The sequence below is a fragment of the Aedes aegypti genome, chromosome 2 (genome assembly GCF_002204515.2).
Source record: "Aedes aegypti strain LVP_AGWG chromosome 2, AaegL5.0 Primary Assembly, whole genome shotgun sequence".
NCBI lineage: Eukaryota > Metazoa > Arthropoda > Insecta > Diptera > Culicidae > Aedes > Aedes aegypti.
Genome location: NC_035108.1, coordinates 112377025 through 112391572, shown reverse-complemented (window position 1 = coordinate 112391572; position 14548 = coordinate 112377025). Strand labels below are relative to the sequence as shown.

General features: G+C 34.7%; 1 protein-coding gene across 9 annotated transcripts in view; it reads right to left on the bottom strand.

The window, feature by feature from the left end:
- The window catches only part of LOC5579480 (cAMP-dependent protein kinase type II regulatory subunit), a 351461-nt gene that overhangs the window by 126985 nt on the left and 209928 nt on the right, over positions 1–14548 (bottom strand). The window contains exon 2 of one of the 9 annotated variants that reach the window (XM_021841995.1): positions 2339–2497. The exons of the other annotated variants lie outside the window; for them this stretch is intronic. Within the exon in view, the coding sequence (XP_021697687.1) occupies positions 2339–2396 (58 nt within the window). The 5' untranslated portion in view covers positions 2397–2497. The remainder of the gene's footprint in view (positions 1–2338; positions 2498–14548) is intronic. 9 annotated transcript variants of the gene reach the window in all.

The window sequence follows — 14548 nt, the reverse complement described above, 5'->3', positions numbered from 1 at the left end:
ATTTCACCCCGAAATGGGATCCCCCGAATTTGATTTAGAGATAAATTTTAGCACTAAAATTACATGGAGATTTGACTGTAATTATCTATCATGTCACCATCTTCCTCGAAAAGTCGAAAAAAATAGATATACTTCTTTGTCTTTGCCGTTTCAGTTTTCTTCTAAATGAGCACGAATTTGGACACTCAGAATCAAAATTAGTATCGGATAAACGGTGTGGAGCGATATTTGAGCCACTCTAGTGAACAATGTTACATTAGGGCGGTTCAAAATTTAAAAATCTTTGAGAATCCAATCTCCCATATGTTTTTTACCATCCTTACCATAAAAATAGTGTTCTGTGAAATTTTCAGCTTTCTAGGTGGTGATTTAAAGGTGGCTCAAAAACAATGTAGGTTTACACAACCAGTTTTTGTCTTGCATTATGCGCAACAAAGCTGAAAAAGACACGTATTTCGGGGGAGAGATGAATCGTCCTTAGGGTCTGCACGGTATGAGACCTGTACCAATCGATTTATTATTCTAATCCAACGGCTTCTAAATAAGTCCAATTACGGGCCCGATTTTACCCACTGTGCGTCGCTGGGCTCTTGTAATAACACTTCCACCCAACAAGGAGCGAAGAAATTATTCTCATCATTCGTTTTTATTTCTTTCCCGCCGTCCTACGATCACAAGAAAGTTTCGACTTTCATGCCCTCGGAGTGTTGGTGGGAAAACAGAGAAAATCAATATTAGTACCTGATGGGGCACGTCTTCGTCGAGTGTGGTGTATAATTAATTTTCAAGTGTATGTAAACAGAGCCGCCTTTCGTGTCAAGGTTTTTGAGGTTTGTTTTTCCGAAAGTCTGGAGCGAAGCGGTTTTGTAAAGTGCTGATAAGGTGTGAATTACTAACTGGAGATATTATTGCATCGATATCGTATATTTAATTCATTATTGTAGTTTTTATAAGTGTGATAACGGGGATAAAAGATCGGGATTGCGGGAAAATTTCTTAAATCATTTCGGATTGTTCAGGAAGCATTAGAAATCATAAAGGTATGTTATATATTTATCCGTTCCATTGTTCATTGTAACTTATCTTAAATCACCGGTCTTTTTTTTTGTACGAAAACATTTCGATTCCAAACAACGTAACGGGTTTATGCAATTTTCACCGTACTTGACCCATAGATGTTCTTGAATAACTTTATCTACATTGCTCCAAATCTGTTACTAAATAGGGTCCTAAAGCCTTGTCCCAATTTGAGTGCCAAACGCTTTAGTTTAGGCCAAAATCACATGTTTACTCAATTTTTCAATGTTTTTCGTTTTTTTAAGTCCAAAAAACATTTTTTATGTTTCTTTAGATTTTGTCACACCCCTTGCCTTAAACTCAAATTTTGGGTGTATTTTGTTTCCGTGTCCCTTCCGAAATGTCAGATAGAAACAACCCGAGTGTTAAAACTAAAAGCCCTGTGGTGTTTTTGTGGACTAAGCGAACGGCAAACATGATCAAAAGTGTCAAGGTTCATTTATGGACCAAAATTTTAAATTAAAGTTTAAATATGATATAACCGATATTTGAGCAAGAAAAATTGCTAAAGTAGTTGCAGTGACAGTGACGTGTTATTAAATAAGAACAAGATTTCATTACATATTTTAGGACCCTCATAAAATTACAACCAATAGTGAAACAGACTTCAATGTTTCATGCAAAAATGATGAAATTTAACTCAAATACAGCCTATTTGATTCCCATGTGAGGCCCGTAGCCTACGTGTAATAAAATATGTATATTCTTATTCAGAACTCCAGAAAACTCTGGAATGTAGTCTACAGATCTACAAGTGTGATCTATGAAACTTTGAAATTTTTTGCATATATGAAGAAGTTCAGGGCAATAGACTGTGGTATTCAAAAGATGTTTGAGCCATCCACGGACATCCTGGAATATAGGTATTAAGATCTACATGCGTAAGAAGTGACATATTGAAAGAGACAGTACACGTTCATAGTAATTCATAGAAATAATCTTCATGAAATCTAGATAGAATTTTATGGAAAAATCATTTTTATGGAATCATCTAATATATTCCTGAAATATAGATCTTGAAATAACATAACGAACATAATTTGTTACCTATTGGAGCAGTTACTTAGTAGTGAAATTTTGTTGTTAATAGTAACTAGGTCGAAAAAAAAAACCAAGTCACTAAGATATGACTCTCTACCGGACCTCTAACTTCAAGAGATGTGCTTAGATGTGCGTGATTTGCCATAAAAACCCAACAAAAGTGACTTTCCATCACCCCGGTGCTTTGATAGTGATTTCGAATAACTCTTTCAAAACTCACCTCTCGGTCTCCAGCCCAGACAACCTTTCCCGAACAGTTTTGTACGCCACTGTTTCATCCTGTACAACTTCACTGTCTACTGCAGATGCTTATTGCAAATGTAAATCCATCCAATTGGATTACCAGCAACCGTTGTTTACGCATTCCGGTTCCATCAATCTTCCCTCGAAAAAAAAAACTGTCAGCAATGATCGCATTTTACCTGCAACCACCAACCACCAGTCAGATGCCAGATGCGTTATAAATTTCCTTCGAGCCATAAAGAACTCCCCCAAATGACAACGTGTTGCTGGCGAACGCAGCGGCTTTCAACCCGCAACTGCAATTTTTGGCTACCAACTGGTCCTGGTATGATGGTGCATTCAGCGCAAAAAAAAGTGTATTACCAAAATCCCCAGAGCGACACCCACGGATTTCTTAATCCCGGTGCGCACTATGGGTCAGCAGAAAAAGTCCAAAAACATGTTTTTTGAAATAATGCTTACAATGAAATTTAATATTATTGTTTCTCACTTTGTATCTATACATAAATAAAAATAGAATGGTGTTTGTAAGTCACGAGTTGGCTTGAGATTGGATCAATGGATTTAAACAATTCTTGCAGTGTTGCATTCGTCGAGAACTCCGAAGAATTTTTGTAGAAACAAATTCGAAAAAGTCTTCGGAATAGTCAAAAAAATGGGAAAAATCTAATCTGCCATTTTGTATGGGAGATTTTATGGCATTTTCCAACAGCCAACTTGATGGCAAGACGAAGTTTGCCAGGACCACTAGTTTGTAAAAAGTAGTTATCAAAGCAATCCAACAATTATGATTTCCTGATAACATTCATTAATTTTAAAGTATTCTGAGAAACTATATACTGTATTTTTAAAAATTCAATGAAATGCATGAGAGATATCTTTGAAGATTGACTATGTATTTCGTTTTATGAAATAGTATCGAATTCTGGATGAAAAATACTACGATACTCTTTTTTTTCTAGATATCATGTCCTAAAAAATAATCCAAATCCAAGGCGGCATCCACAAATTACGTAACGCTCTAGGGGGAGGGGGGAGTAGGCTCAAGCGTTACGGCTCATACAAAAATTTTAAATTTTTCATACAAAAAGCGTTACGGAAGGGGGGGAGGGGGTCAAAAATTTCCAATTTTTGCGTTACGTAATAAATGGACGCTGCCCAATTCGAAATGCATATCCTAATCATTCCAGACACATCTTTTGTATGGTAAATTTTGGTTTGTAAAGTTTTTTAGATTGATTTCCGTTCATTATAAAAGTGTTTCGAATTTTATCGTGAAATTGTCATTTCCGGTCCATAGTGATGCGGCAGGAGAGCCATTTTCGAGGCCCGAAACGCGATCCGTTGATCCTTCTGTGTATACATTTTAATTATCGGCCATATTTATTCGGCACACGGTTGTTGAGTTCGATCGAACTCCCACAGGCAACCAACGGACCGGGAATGGTATGGCGGTCTGTGGTTGAATCCAAACTCGTAAATTACTGACCCAGTCCAACTGCCACTCCACACGGATTAACGCGAAGCACAAATATGGACGCGCAACAGGAGTTTTTTTTGTCGATTTTTTAGCCTATTGAATCTGTTGAGTGGGCTGCCAGGTGGATAATGGGTAAAAGCAACCGGCCGAAAATTAAATCCACAGAGATGCTTTTCACACCGTCATCGGCAACAGGAGCTAATGGGGGGAATATTGGATTTTGTTGAATATTGGATATTGCTGCTACTAGCTGTTGTTAAGGTAAAACATCTCTAAACCCAAAGATGGGAGTCACAATGACCAACTTATGCCCCTTCTCACGTTTTGAAAGGCATCAAACTGAAGAAATAGTGAATCATCATTCCTAATTTTCTTTTTTTAAGATTTCTGCTAGTGCACAAAGTTTAAAAAAATGCACTGCTGCCCGTTGCTAATCGGATAGCAAACTTCAGACAACTTCTAGTTATCCTTTTTCCAGGAATTCTTCCAAGATTCTATATAAGGAAACTACAAGGATGTTGCAAGAAGCACTTTGAAATTCTCCAGCAAATTTTTGGCAAAATTCCTAGGTATTTTCTTAGGAATACCTCTTTTAACTTCCTAATAAGTGTATCTTTGTGTTAAATTTTCATGAAATTTCTATCAATTTCATAAAGAAAAGCTTGAATAATTCTGTTCTTTTATGGAGAGTTTACTGTATAGCACAATTATGCTAATCGTACAAAATCCTCAAAAAAGATTTATGACATTAACTACGCGTACATGACTCTGGAGGTAATCCCCTGTTTGAGTCTTCCTAATCACGATTACTTCCCTGACCTCTCAAGTTCCACTGTAGTTTTGGATCTGACCTTGAGACAAGACATCTGTGGAATTCCAGATCTGCTAGCAAGTTCGCAAACCTTCAGAAGAATTCGGCTCCGTAATGCTTGATGGTGCATGAGCCTAATAAATAAACGATTAAATAAAAAAATATCACAATTATGTATTGTTCAGTAATCCAGATATTGACAACACCACTGTGTTTTGATTACTGTGTGTTATATAAGAAATATTGTTTAAAGCAAACAAAAATAACTCAGTGAAATATTGTCAAGCTATTGACGATTGTTTGTGGCATTGACGTACTGTTGACATATTTCACTTCTGTAAGGACATCATCATTGATTTTCTGGGCATTAAGTACCGCAAGTAAGTTCGCTTTCTAGTAGGGATCAAGCAATCAGTTGTTTGATTTGTGTCGTTTGACAGCAAATCGATAACATCGATCATCAAACTTATCGATAAGCTATCAAACAACCCATACCCAAAGTCAGATCGTGTATTCCCTACCAGAAAGAGTAATTGTTGTGATTAGGCTTCATAATACTCTTCAACGGCACTACAGTTCGGTAGCGTGCTCTAGAGCAGCGTGCTGCCTTTGCCTCTTTGTGAGGAAGAGAAAAGTAGAGAGGCAACAAAAAATGAGCGAGGAAGCTGTGGCATAGAACAAAACGGAGGCAAATTCCATCAAAAAAGAGTGCCATCATAACTCCGAGCCTGCTCTGATGTTCGGTCACTCAAAAGTTCATTCAAAGTGTGAGTAAGGGTGAGCATAGAAGCAAGAGAGTAGAAGCACCAGCAAAAAATCCTCGCATTTCGATGCACTCTCACTCGATTTGAGTTCAGTTTTACTGCTCAGGAAACTCTCGAAATCGCATCATTTTTGCATCGCAGCGGAATTTCTGTTCAGCCTGGTTGTGATGGCTATTAGGGGAAACCGAGGTAAAACCGACATCCTAAGTTTATTGATAAAATGTGTTTACTTTTGCTTAGTAAATTAATCTCAAATCGTTGTAGAATCATATATTGCTTATAAATCTATCAATCTTTAAGATCGCTGGATGATATATTTGATGAAACAATTCAGAGTGCGAGTAAACCTAAAATATGCACTTTGAGTAGAATTTACAAATTGTAACCACTACCTTAACATGGAATATTAATAAAGGGTGCTCTAAACATTACTTTCTACTTTCATGACCTCTGCCTTAAAGGAGTTATGCACATAATAGGGTAGATTGCCAATTATTGCACAGGAAAAATACGTCAATTATTGCACGCCCATAAGGAATGCATGGGCTGTGCAATAATTGGCAATCTACCGTACGTAAATTATTGAGGAGAGGAAGGAAATCCTGTAAAGTTGAGGTGAATACATATGATTCACTTGTGTTCATGGAAAGATTACGAAGATTAAATTGAGTTAAGTTAACCTTCCAGTCGTCGCGCGATTTGCCACACCACGCTGCTGTTGTGAACGAAAAGCGAGGTTTTTTCAACATCGTTGTACAAAATACAACAACGTGACGACTGAAGTGTTAAGAAGATTGTGGTTTTTGTGGCCGTGCGGTTAGTGTCACTCAGCATTTTGTCGCATCGAGTCAAGGAGTGTGGGTTCGATTCCCGCTTCAGGCCGGAAAAAATTAAGTAAGGAATGTTTTCCAACTGTGCCACTGAGCGTTGCATGCTAGTCTGTTGTCTAGTGTGGTGCTTCCTGCAAAGGGCAAACCGTCCACTGGAAGCCTTAACATGTAGGTGTCTTAAAAAAAAAGTTATGACAAATATTGGCTGTGACAATAAATACATACAATATTTAAAACAAAACAGAAGAGTGTAATTTTTAAGTGTAAAAACTGTAGGACTTCAAGGTTTGTATATCAACAATAAGAATAATTTATGTGAAGCATTTCAAAATCTTTTAGCTCTTCAATTATCAATGAGGAGAAGCTTTCCAAGCTCAATCGATTAAGTTTATACATAGAAGTTTGAATATTTAATACAAAGCTACCAGCTTGTGTCAAGCCATATAAAAGTGTCGATATTACCCCGAGTGGACATTTTTTTCGAAAACCTTTTGAGTTGTCAAAAAAAAAAAACTCCAATTTAATTCAAGTGTTATTGTACTTTCATCAAAAAATACAACATTTCACAAGTAAAGATATCTGCATGAAAATCTGTTAAAAAATAAAAAAAATCAAAGGGTGTCAGTTTTATCCTGACTTCCCCTACAACTTCTTCTGGAGTTACACTTTAACTTAAATAGAGGTACTTTGCAGTTATCTTTTCAAGTTATATTTACATCGATTCCACTAAAATTCAACCAGATTTTTTTTCTCGATATATCTCAAGTATTTGCACAAAGTTTCGTTAAGTATTCCTCTTGATAATTCTCCTGGAATTCTGTCTTGAATGTATCAGTGATTCAATCTGAGGATCTCTCCATATATCTGTTCTCTATACGCTGGAAATTAGTGATGATACTAACATTAGACCTAATTTTAATTGAGATTTGTCTGAGAATTTCTCAACGAGTTCTTTCATAGATTCCTCTAGATCAAGGGTTTTCAGCCTTTTTGGCTCACGGAGCACTTTTTTAAATTGTTCGGTGGATCATCTGTTATTTGTCACCGCCTCTTTCGAAATCAAGACTTTTTCAGGCTTGAATCAACCCTTTAATTCCAACGAAAATCGTGCAGTAAGATTTATGTTGGTTTCATTAAGGTGAAGATAAATCGAAGCCAAACCTGAAATATTCAAAAACACAAGCCAGGAGAATCGAACTTTGGTAGAGCTGAAAACTTGATCGATTGGTCACTTGCTGTTGGCTCTAATCGATCATGTTTTCAGCTCAAATTTATGTTTGGATCCTCAGATTTGTGCTTGAGAAAATTTGAGGTTTGGCTTCGATTCATCTTCACTTGAACTTTCATTTTATATTAAGGTGATTATAAAACAAAACCAAACTTTGAATTTTCAAGTGCACAAGACTGGAGAATCTGACAACGGTTCGCGTTGAAAATCAATCAAATTGCATGCTTGCTGGTGGGGACAAATGGGATAAATTTTCAACGCGGAGCGCTGTTTGGTTCTCAAGACTTATGCTCTTGATAATTTGAGGTGTGGCTTCCTTCTATAATCACCTTAATCATTTAATTCTAATCTAAACAGCTTTGTCTTGTTCGAATGAGCAAGCTTATTATTTCAAACTTGAACTATGGCAATTAGGCATCTAAATGAAACTTTATTTGTTTTTTTTTCGAAATTGGTTGCTTGAATGCATTTTCTCCTTAATGTTTGTCAATGGATTAAGCACAAGCTTTATTCATAATTTTGATGAAACTCGCGAAGTTTTCTTACTTTTGTTTCATGGTATCAACATTTCAATTATTATCGAAGTTGCATGTTCTTCAGATTGTTTTTCGTCGAGGATATGTATTCTTACAAAACTTTCACACCCTGAAAGATTGAAAATATTCTGTCGAGGAATATTGGATTTCTTTAACTTCAAGAGTGTTTTTTCCCATAGTGAATTGAGGGGCCCAAATGCAAAGGGGTGTACCGCTTTAATTCATATTACGGACACTTAAGGCCTCAATGAGGTATAATTGATCAAAAAGCATATAAAATAAATCATTCTGTATAATTCATCCACGTTATCGAGCCTCCAAAACACATAACTCTCGAATGGCGGGTGAAGATTTTGATTCTGAAACATAAATAATTTTAAATAAATAGAAATGTGTTGACTTTTCATGATTCTTATTCCGGACGGTTGCTTAATTTTGCTTCATATTCCGGACTCTTTGATTCGCATTCCAGACAGCTCAGTTAAATCATAAATATAAAAGTTAAATCATCAGTTGAAATCGTCAGACCACTAAAGAAACGTCTAACACAGTTAAGCATTATAAATTTTCAAGATATTCATGGAAAATGTTTATTAAAACGAGCCTCAAAAGTGAGAACTTTTGAATGGCAAAAATTGAAACATTTCGTGTGAAATGTTTCCCATACAAAGTAGAGTGTCCGAAATTTGAAGCTGTCCGTAATATGAATCAAAACGGTAAGTGACATTTCTGTTGGTTTTGAGCTGAATATACTGCAATAATCTATTGTTTCTAAGCTTCCTAAAGGTATTTTGTCAGCAATTTTTCATTTCATACACATTGTATCGGACCCAAAAAAACAAACCAATTGCCTACAAATTATGGACGTCAAAATCACCTTAAAATACCGTAAGAAAGCTATGAAACAGAGAATTTTTTAGTATACAGCCATTCCATGAAAAACCGATCTAGTGGGTCTCCGAATTCCGTGAAAATTAGCTATTTTGTTCCTTATCCGAAATAAGGATACACGTATTTTTGGATTTTTTGATTAGGGTGACCATTTCCGAAATAGGGTGACCAGAAAAATCGCGATTTTGCAAAATTTTTATTTCTAAAAATATTATAACTTTTGAACCGTTTGATCGATTTTTCAGACAAAATTGAAAAATCTGATAAAAATATGTTTAAACGTGACAAAATATAAAAATTTCTAGTTTTTTTTTAGAAATTTTCATATATTTTAATGTTTGTTTGTTTTTTTTTCAAAGTTTTCTATTTTTTTCTATTTTTTCTGAAAAGTTGAGACCTTAAGCTTTCATTCCATAAAAAAAGATTGGAAATCGGTTGAGCTGGTCAAAAGTTATGATTATTTTTAAACATTACAAATCTAATGCGCTGAGATCTACAGTGTGTGCCGATGAAAAATGACTGATTTTTTTATTTTCAAAAAAATATATCTCAAAAACTAAAAAACATACATCGCTGAAAATTTGACAGTTTACGTAAAATTTTCTGAACTTTTAAGAAAAAATGAGAGCAGCAATAGCCCCTTTGGTCCCGAGGCCTTCAAAACACGAAAAAACGGAAACTATTGAGTTTTTTCATGTAAAAACACAATTTTTGTGAATTTTTTTATTTTTCCCGAAAAGTCAAAATCTTTAGCCTTCATTTCGTCCAAAAAGATTAAAAATCGGTCAAACGGTTCAAAAGTTATAATTTTTTTTAAAAATAAAAATTTTGCAAAATCGCGATTTTTCTGGTCACTTCATTTCGGAAATGGTCACCCTAATCAAAAAATCCAAAAATACGTGTATCCTTATTTCGGATAAGGAACAAAATAGCAAATTTGCACGGAATTCGGAGACCCACTAGATCGGTTTTTCATGGAATGGCTGTATTATAAAATTAGTTATCAAAATTTTAAAATGACACACTGGGGCGAAATTGATCACCGTATAACAAAGCTAGTTGAAGAAAAAAAATTCCTTATCTTCTGAAAGTGGGTGTCCTGAATTTAAAAATGATGTCAAAATTCTTACAACTACTGTACCGTTTTGATTCATATTCCGAACACTTAAGGCCAAGAGTGCTTTCAAATGCATCTCATAGGCATAAATGTTGGATATGACGGTAAAAATGTTTATTTAAACTTGTTTAGTATTGTTTTTTATGTAAAGTTATGAAACAACATTTTGATTCAAATGCCGAACACTGTGTTCGGATTCAGATGAATAATTTCGCAAATAAATTTATCTGAGCTAGTTTTACTGACCTTAAAGTAGAGAATCATCACTACTTCCGAGGTCTAAAATAGATTGCAGTATGTTTATATTGGATTGCAATTGACTGCCATTTCCTGTCAATTTGACGGCATATTTCAGCGAAACATTTCAACCAAATCGCCATACAAAAACCTAATGTTCGGAATAGGAGTCTGTTCGGAATTTCAGACAAAACGCTATATGATCATTTATTGAAATTTAACTATGTAAATCTGCATAATACGCCTAAGAGTAGGCAATTTTCCTTGTAATAAGCAAAAAGCTATGCTTGTGATAATATATGATTTCAAAAATGAGATCTGTAGTTCACACAACATTTTGAATACTCAAAGGTAGCATGTAGGCTTAGCACTAGCGGATTGTTTAGCATCGAATTTTCCAACAGTATTGCTCACACCTTTTTCTTTATCTTTATTAATGAGATTTTTAGCCCTGGGCTAGTTCATCTCGGGACCAACGGCTTTACTTCCCTTCCGAAGGAAGTCGTCACAAAAACTTTTAGTGACCGTCTCGGGATGGGATTCGATCCCAGGTCCTCGGCGTGAGAGACAATTTCATATTCACATGGGACAATTAAGCGTTTATGGGCAGTACACCAGGTGCGTTCCCTTGTTATTGCTTACACCTTCCAAAACTATGAATATTTCTATGTCAAACTGATATTAATAAACATGAAATAGTTCAAAATCATCATTAGACATCTATCAACTAGAAAACATGGAGTGTCTGTGATGCCAACGAAACATTCACCATCGTTGGAAGGAAATGCTCTGTGGTACCGACCTGATCAAATTCGCCCCCGGATTACGGTATTCTTGTGAATCCTTGTGTATCACTGATTTTTTCAGTGATTTTATTTACCGAACGCACATACTCTGATTGTGTGTAGTCTCAGGACTAACAAACTCCGAGTCTTTAACCATATGTTACGTAAAATAGATTCAATTTTAAAAACTGTTGCCAGTAAATAAGATTTAGTAGCGTGAATCCCTGAATTTCCAGAACATATTTCCTTAGCTCGCCCAAAAAGATGACACTAGGGTTCCGACTGGTAGAGCTAATCCCTGAAACGAACCGCGAAAATTTGATCTACTATGATTCCTTCCCTACATACCGTAATTTCGGGTGAAATTGATCATTTTTCACGGTTTTTCTAGTCTGTTTTCTATAATGTTGACAATGCCTAGAGGCCAAAATGCAGGAAAACAAGTATGAAGGTGAGCCTCATCGACTGATGTACCGAAATTTTCTAATAATGTAATTTTGGTGTTAACAAATATCTCTAAAATAAAAAATCAGGGGATCTCATTTCGGGGTGAAATTGATCACTTGTCAATGCCATTATTGTTAGTTTTCAAAACAATTCTACATGATAAATTTGAGCTCCCTGAATCCGAATATGATTGTCAAATTTTTAACAATGCAATATTTATATAAATAATGAATAGTTAAATTTCAAAAATTACGCGAAAACGCTTAAATTCCTAAGGAATTCAATGATATCTAACAGAAATTCAATTATTTCAACCATATCTCGCATAATCTGGGATAACGCCCTAAAAGCCATTGGTAATCACGTGAGTAGCTCGTTGTTTCTGAGCAAATTAATCAATAAGCATCCAGACCACCACCACTGGCAGGTAGAGAATGATCCTTTCGTCACCATAGCGTTGTTAAATAACGTGTAACTACTTTCAAATGCTCAGAAACAACGAGCTACACACATGGTTACCAATGGCTTTTAGGGCGAGATCATAAGTTATGCGAGATATAAGCTAATTGGTACGAGTTTTGGTGATGAAATCTGGTTTGGGAATATATCTTAAGCATCCTCACAAACCTTCAGGTTTATACCATGTTCAAATCCTTGTTTAGAACAAGAAGTTCAAGGATGTTTGTCAACACTGCACCGTACATGATTTTGAAATTTTACATTATTTTCATAGTAATAAACATTGTTTAACGCAAAAAACTTCACAACACATAATTCGACAATAGTTCGTTTGTCGTAACTATTGTCGAATTATGTGTTGTGAAGTTCATTTACTGCAGGTTACATTGATATTTGTGCTCCATTAGGAATAAATAAAATCGTGCGATACAATGATCAATTACACTCGATTTTACGGTATTTCTAAACATATTTTTTCTTTGAGATTCTTCCAGAAAATCCTCCAAGATTTATTCCAGGAAGTACCGTAAAACAAAGATCTTTGATAATGCGGGTAAATTTGACAGCGTTGGACTCACAATATAATAAACGAAATGCATACCACAATTTATGTAAAGTTAAGCGAAACTAATTCAAAAGTAAAGAATATTACTAAATATGACGTCAGAGCTATTTTCTTTGGCATCGAAAAAAATGTTAGGCACTAAAAAGCAGATTTTAGCATTTCTGAAACCCTTTCAAACAATATGATTAACGATCACTATGTGATGAAGTTTAGAAGAGCTCGTCACTTAGCCTTGTCAGCCTACTTATAGTAGAACTTGAATTCGGTCACAGTTTTACAAATTGGAGGCAGTTTTGTAATTAAAGTCAGTCAATCCCATATCACGTTAAACGCCTAGAGGTATGCAAAATCATATATACTTTATGTAATTCATTCGATTTTGTGTTTTGTGTGATTTTGACTAAATAAACTCATTTATTCCAAAACCGATAGATTTTTTGTTGAATTGAATGTCGAAACATGAGAATAAATCTGGTCATAAATATAATTTTATACAAACTATTATAGGTTTATAATGATGCTTGTCATGTTTGTTTCAACTTTAAACATTTTTGTATATGATTTTTCCAATAAATTCTTTAATGCCCAAAATCAATTCCAAGCGCTCTACCAACATACTCTAATCCAGTCCTTACTGCAATGATATCAAACAGTAGTTCAGATTATGATTTCCTTTGGTTTACATACAAATTATCAAATTTACCCCAAATCCAAGAATGGTCTTTTAATATTAGGTAAAATTACAGGTGCATTCGAAATGGATCGTTATGCAATCTTCGACTGCAATAGCTAAGAGTCTTTAACGCAGAAAACAGAAATTATCAGATTTTCATCTAAAAACTATCAAAGTTACCCCGTTTTACGGTACTTCGAGTTTTTTCAGCATGTTCTTAACAATGCTTCCAGATATTTCACAAGTAATAACTCTAAAAATTCTTCAGGATTACACACTAATCTCTTACGGTGAATTTCACCGTAATCTCAACACCTGAAATAAAACACCGTAATTTCATTGGAATTGAACGGATTCCGGTAATTTTTCACCGAATACTGTAAAAATTTACCGTACTCCGTTAATTTATTTTCTTCTGCCGTTCTGTTTACCGTACATGAAGCAAAGCCTAGACATTCTCGTTTTCATTTATTTATTTATTTATTTCGTCAATCAATGTAGACTACATGTACAATTCTATTTAGCATTTTTTGATAATCAATTCAAGTTATATTTCTATACCAGTATTAAACCAGTATTTTTTCTCATGATATCTAAAGTTTTTGCGCAATATATTTCTTTTGTTATTGAACCTGATAAAGTTTCTGTCATGAGAATATATGCATAATTTCGCTGTATGATCCCTTCGGAAATCCTTTTTCTGAGAATATCCGCTGGAAATATTCATCAGTAATTCTAAGCTTCAAGATATACCTCTGAAAATTTCTCAAACAATGCTTACAGATAAATAATCATTATTATCAATGTCAACATTTCTTTCAGAGTAATGAATACTTTACTGGATAAATTTCCAATCTATTAATAAAATATCAGAAGAATCAGTGTACCAGTAGCATTGTTCTAAAATTTCAAACCTAATGATTTTGTATGAAAAACAGCCATTGGATACTTTTTTCTGGCAAGTTCTGTAGATTTATTTCTTAGGTGTACAAATTTCAATCCCGCACAAAAACTTTAATAGGTTTTTGAATGTAAATTATCAAAAATTTATTTTATCGGGAAACTTATTTAAACCACAATTTCTTTTAGAAGGAAAGTCTGAATTTTTGTATAATAATTAATTTTAAAAGACATCTAGTATCTTCATCAAAACATGGAAGTAAACAAATCTTTAATTCACTGAATAATTCAAAACTGATGAATTAATGTTTTTAAACATCATAACACTAAAAAGCATTTGTAAGTTTTTTTTTGCTAATGTTATAGATAGGGACAATAGAAATTCGCGATTTCGCGGAAGCCGCAAATTCGGCCTTCGCCGCGAAATTCAGGAAATCCCGCGAAATGCCGCGAATTAACTTAAA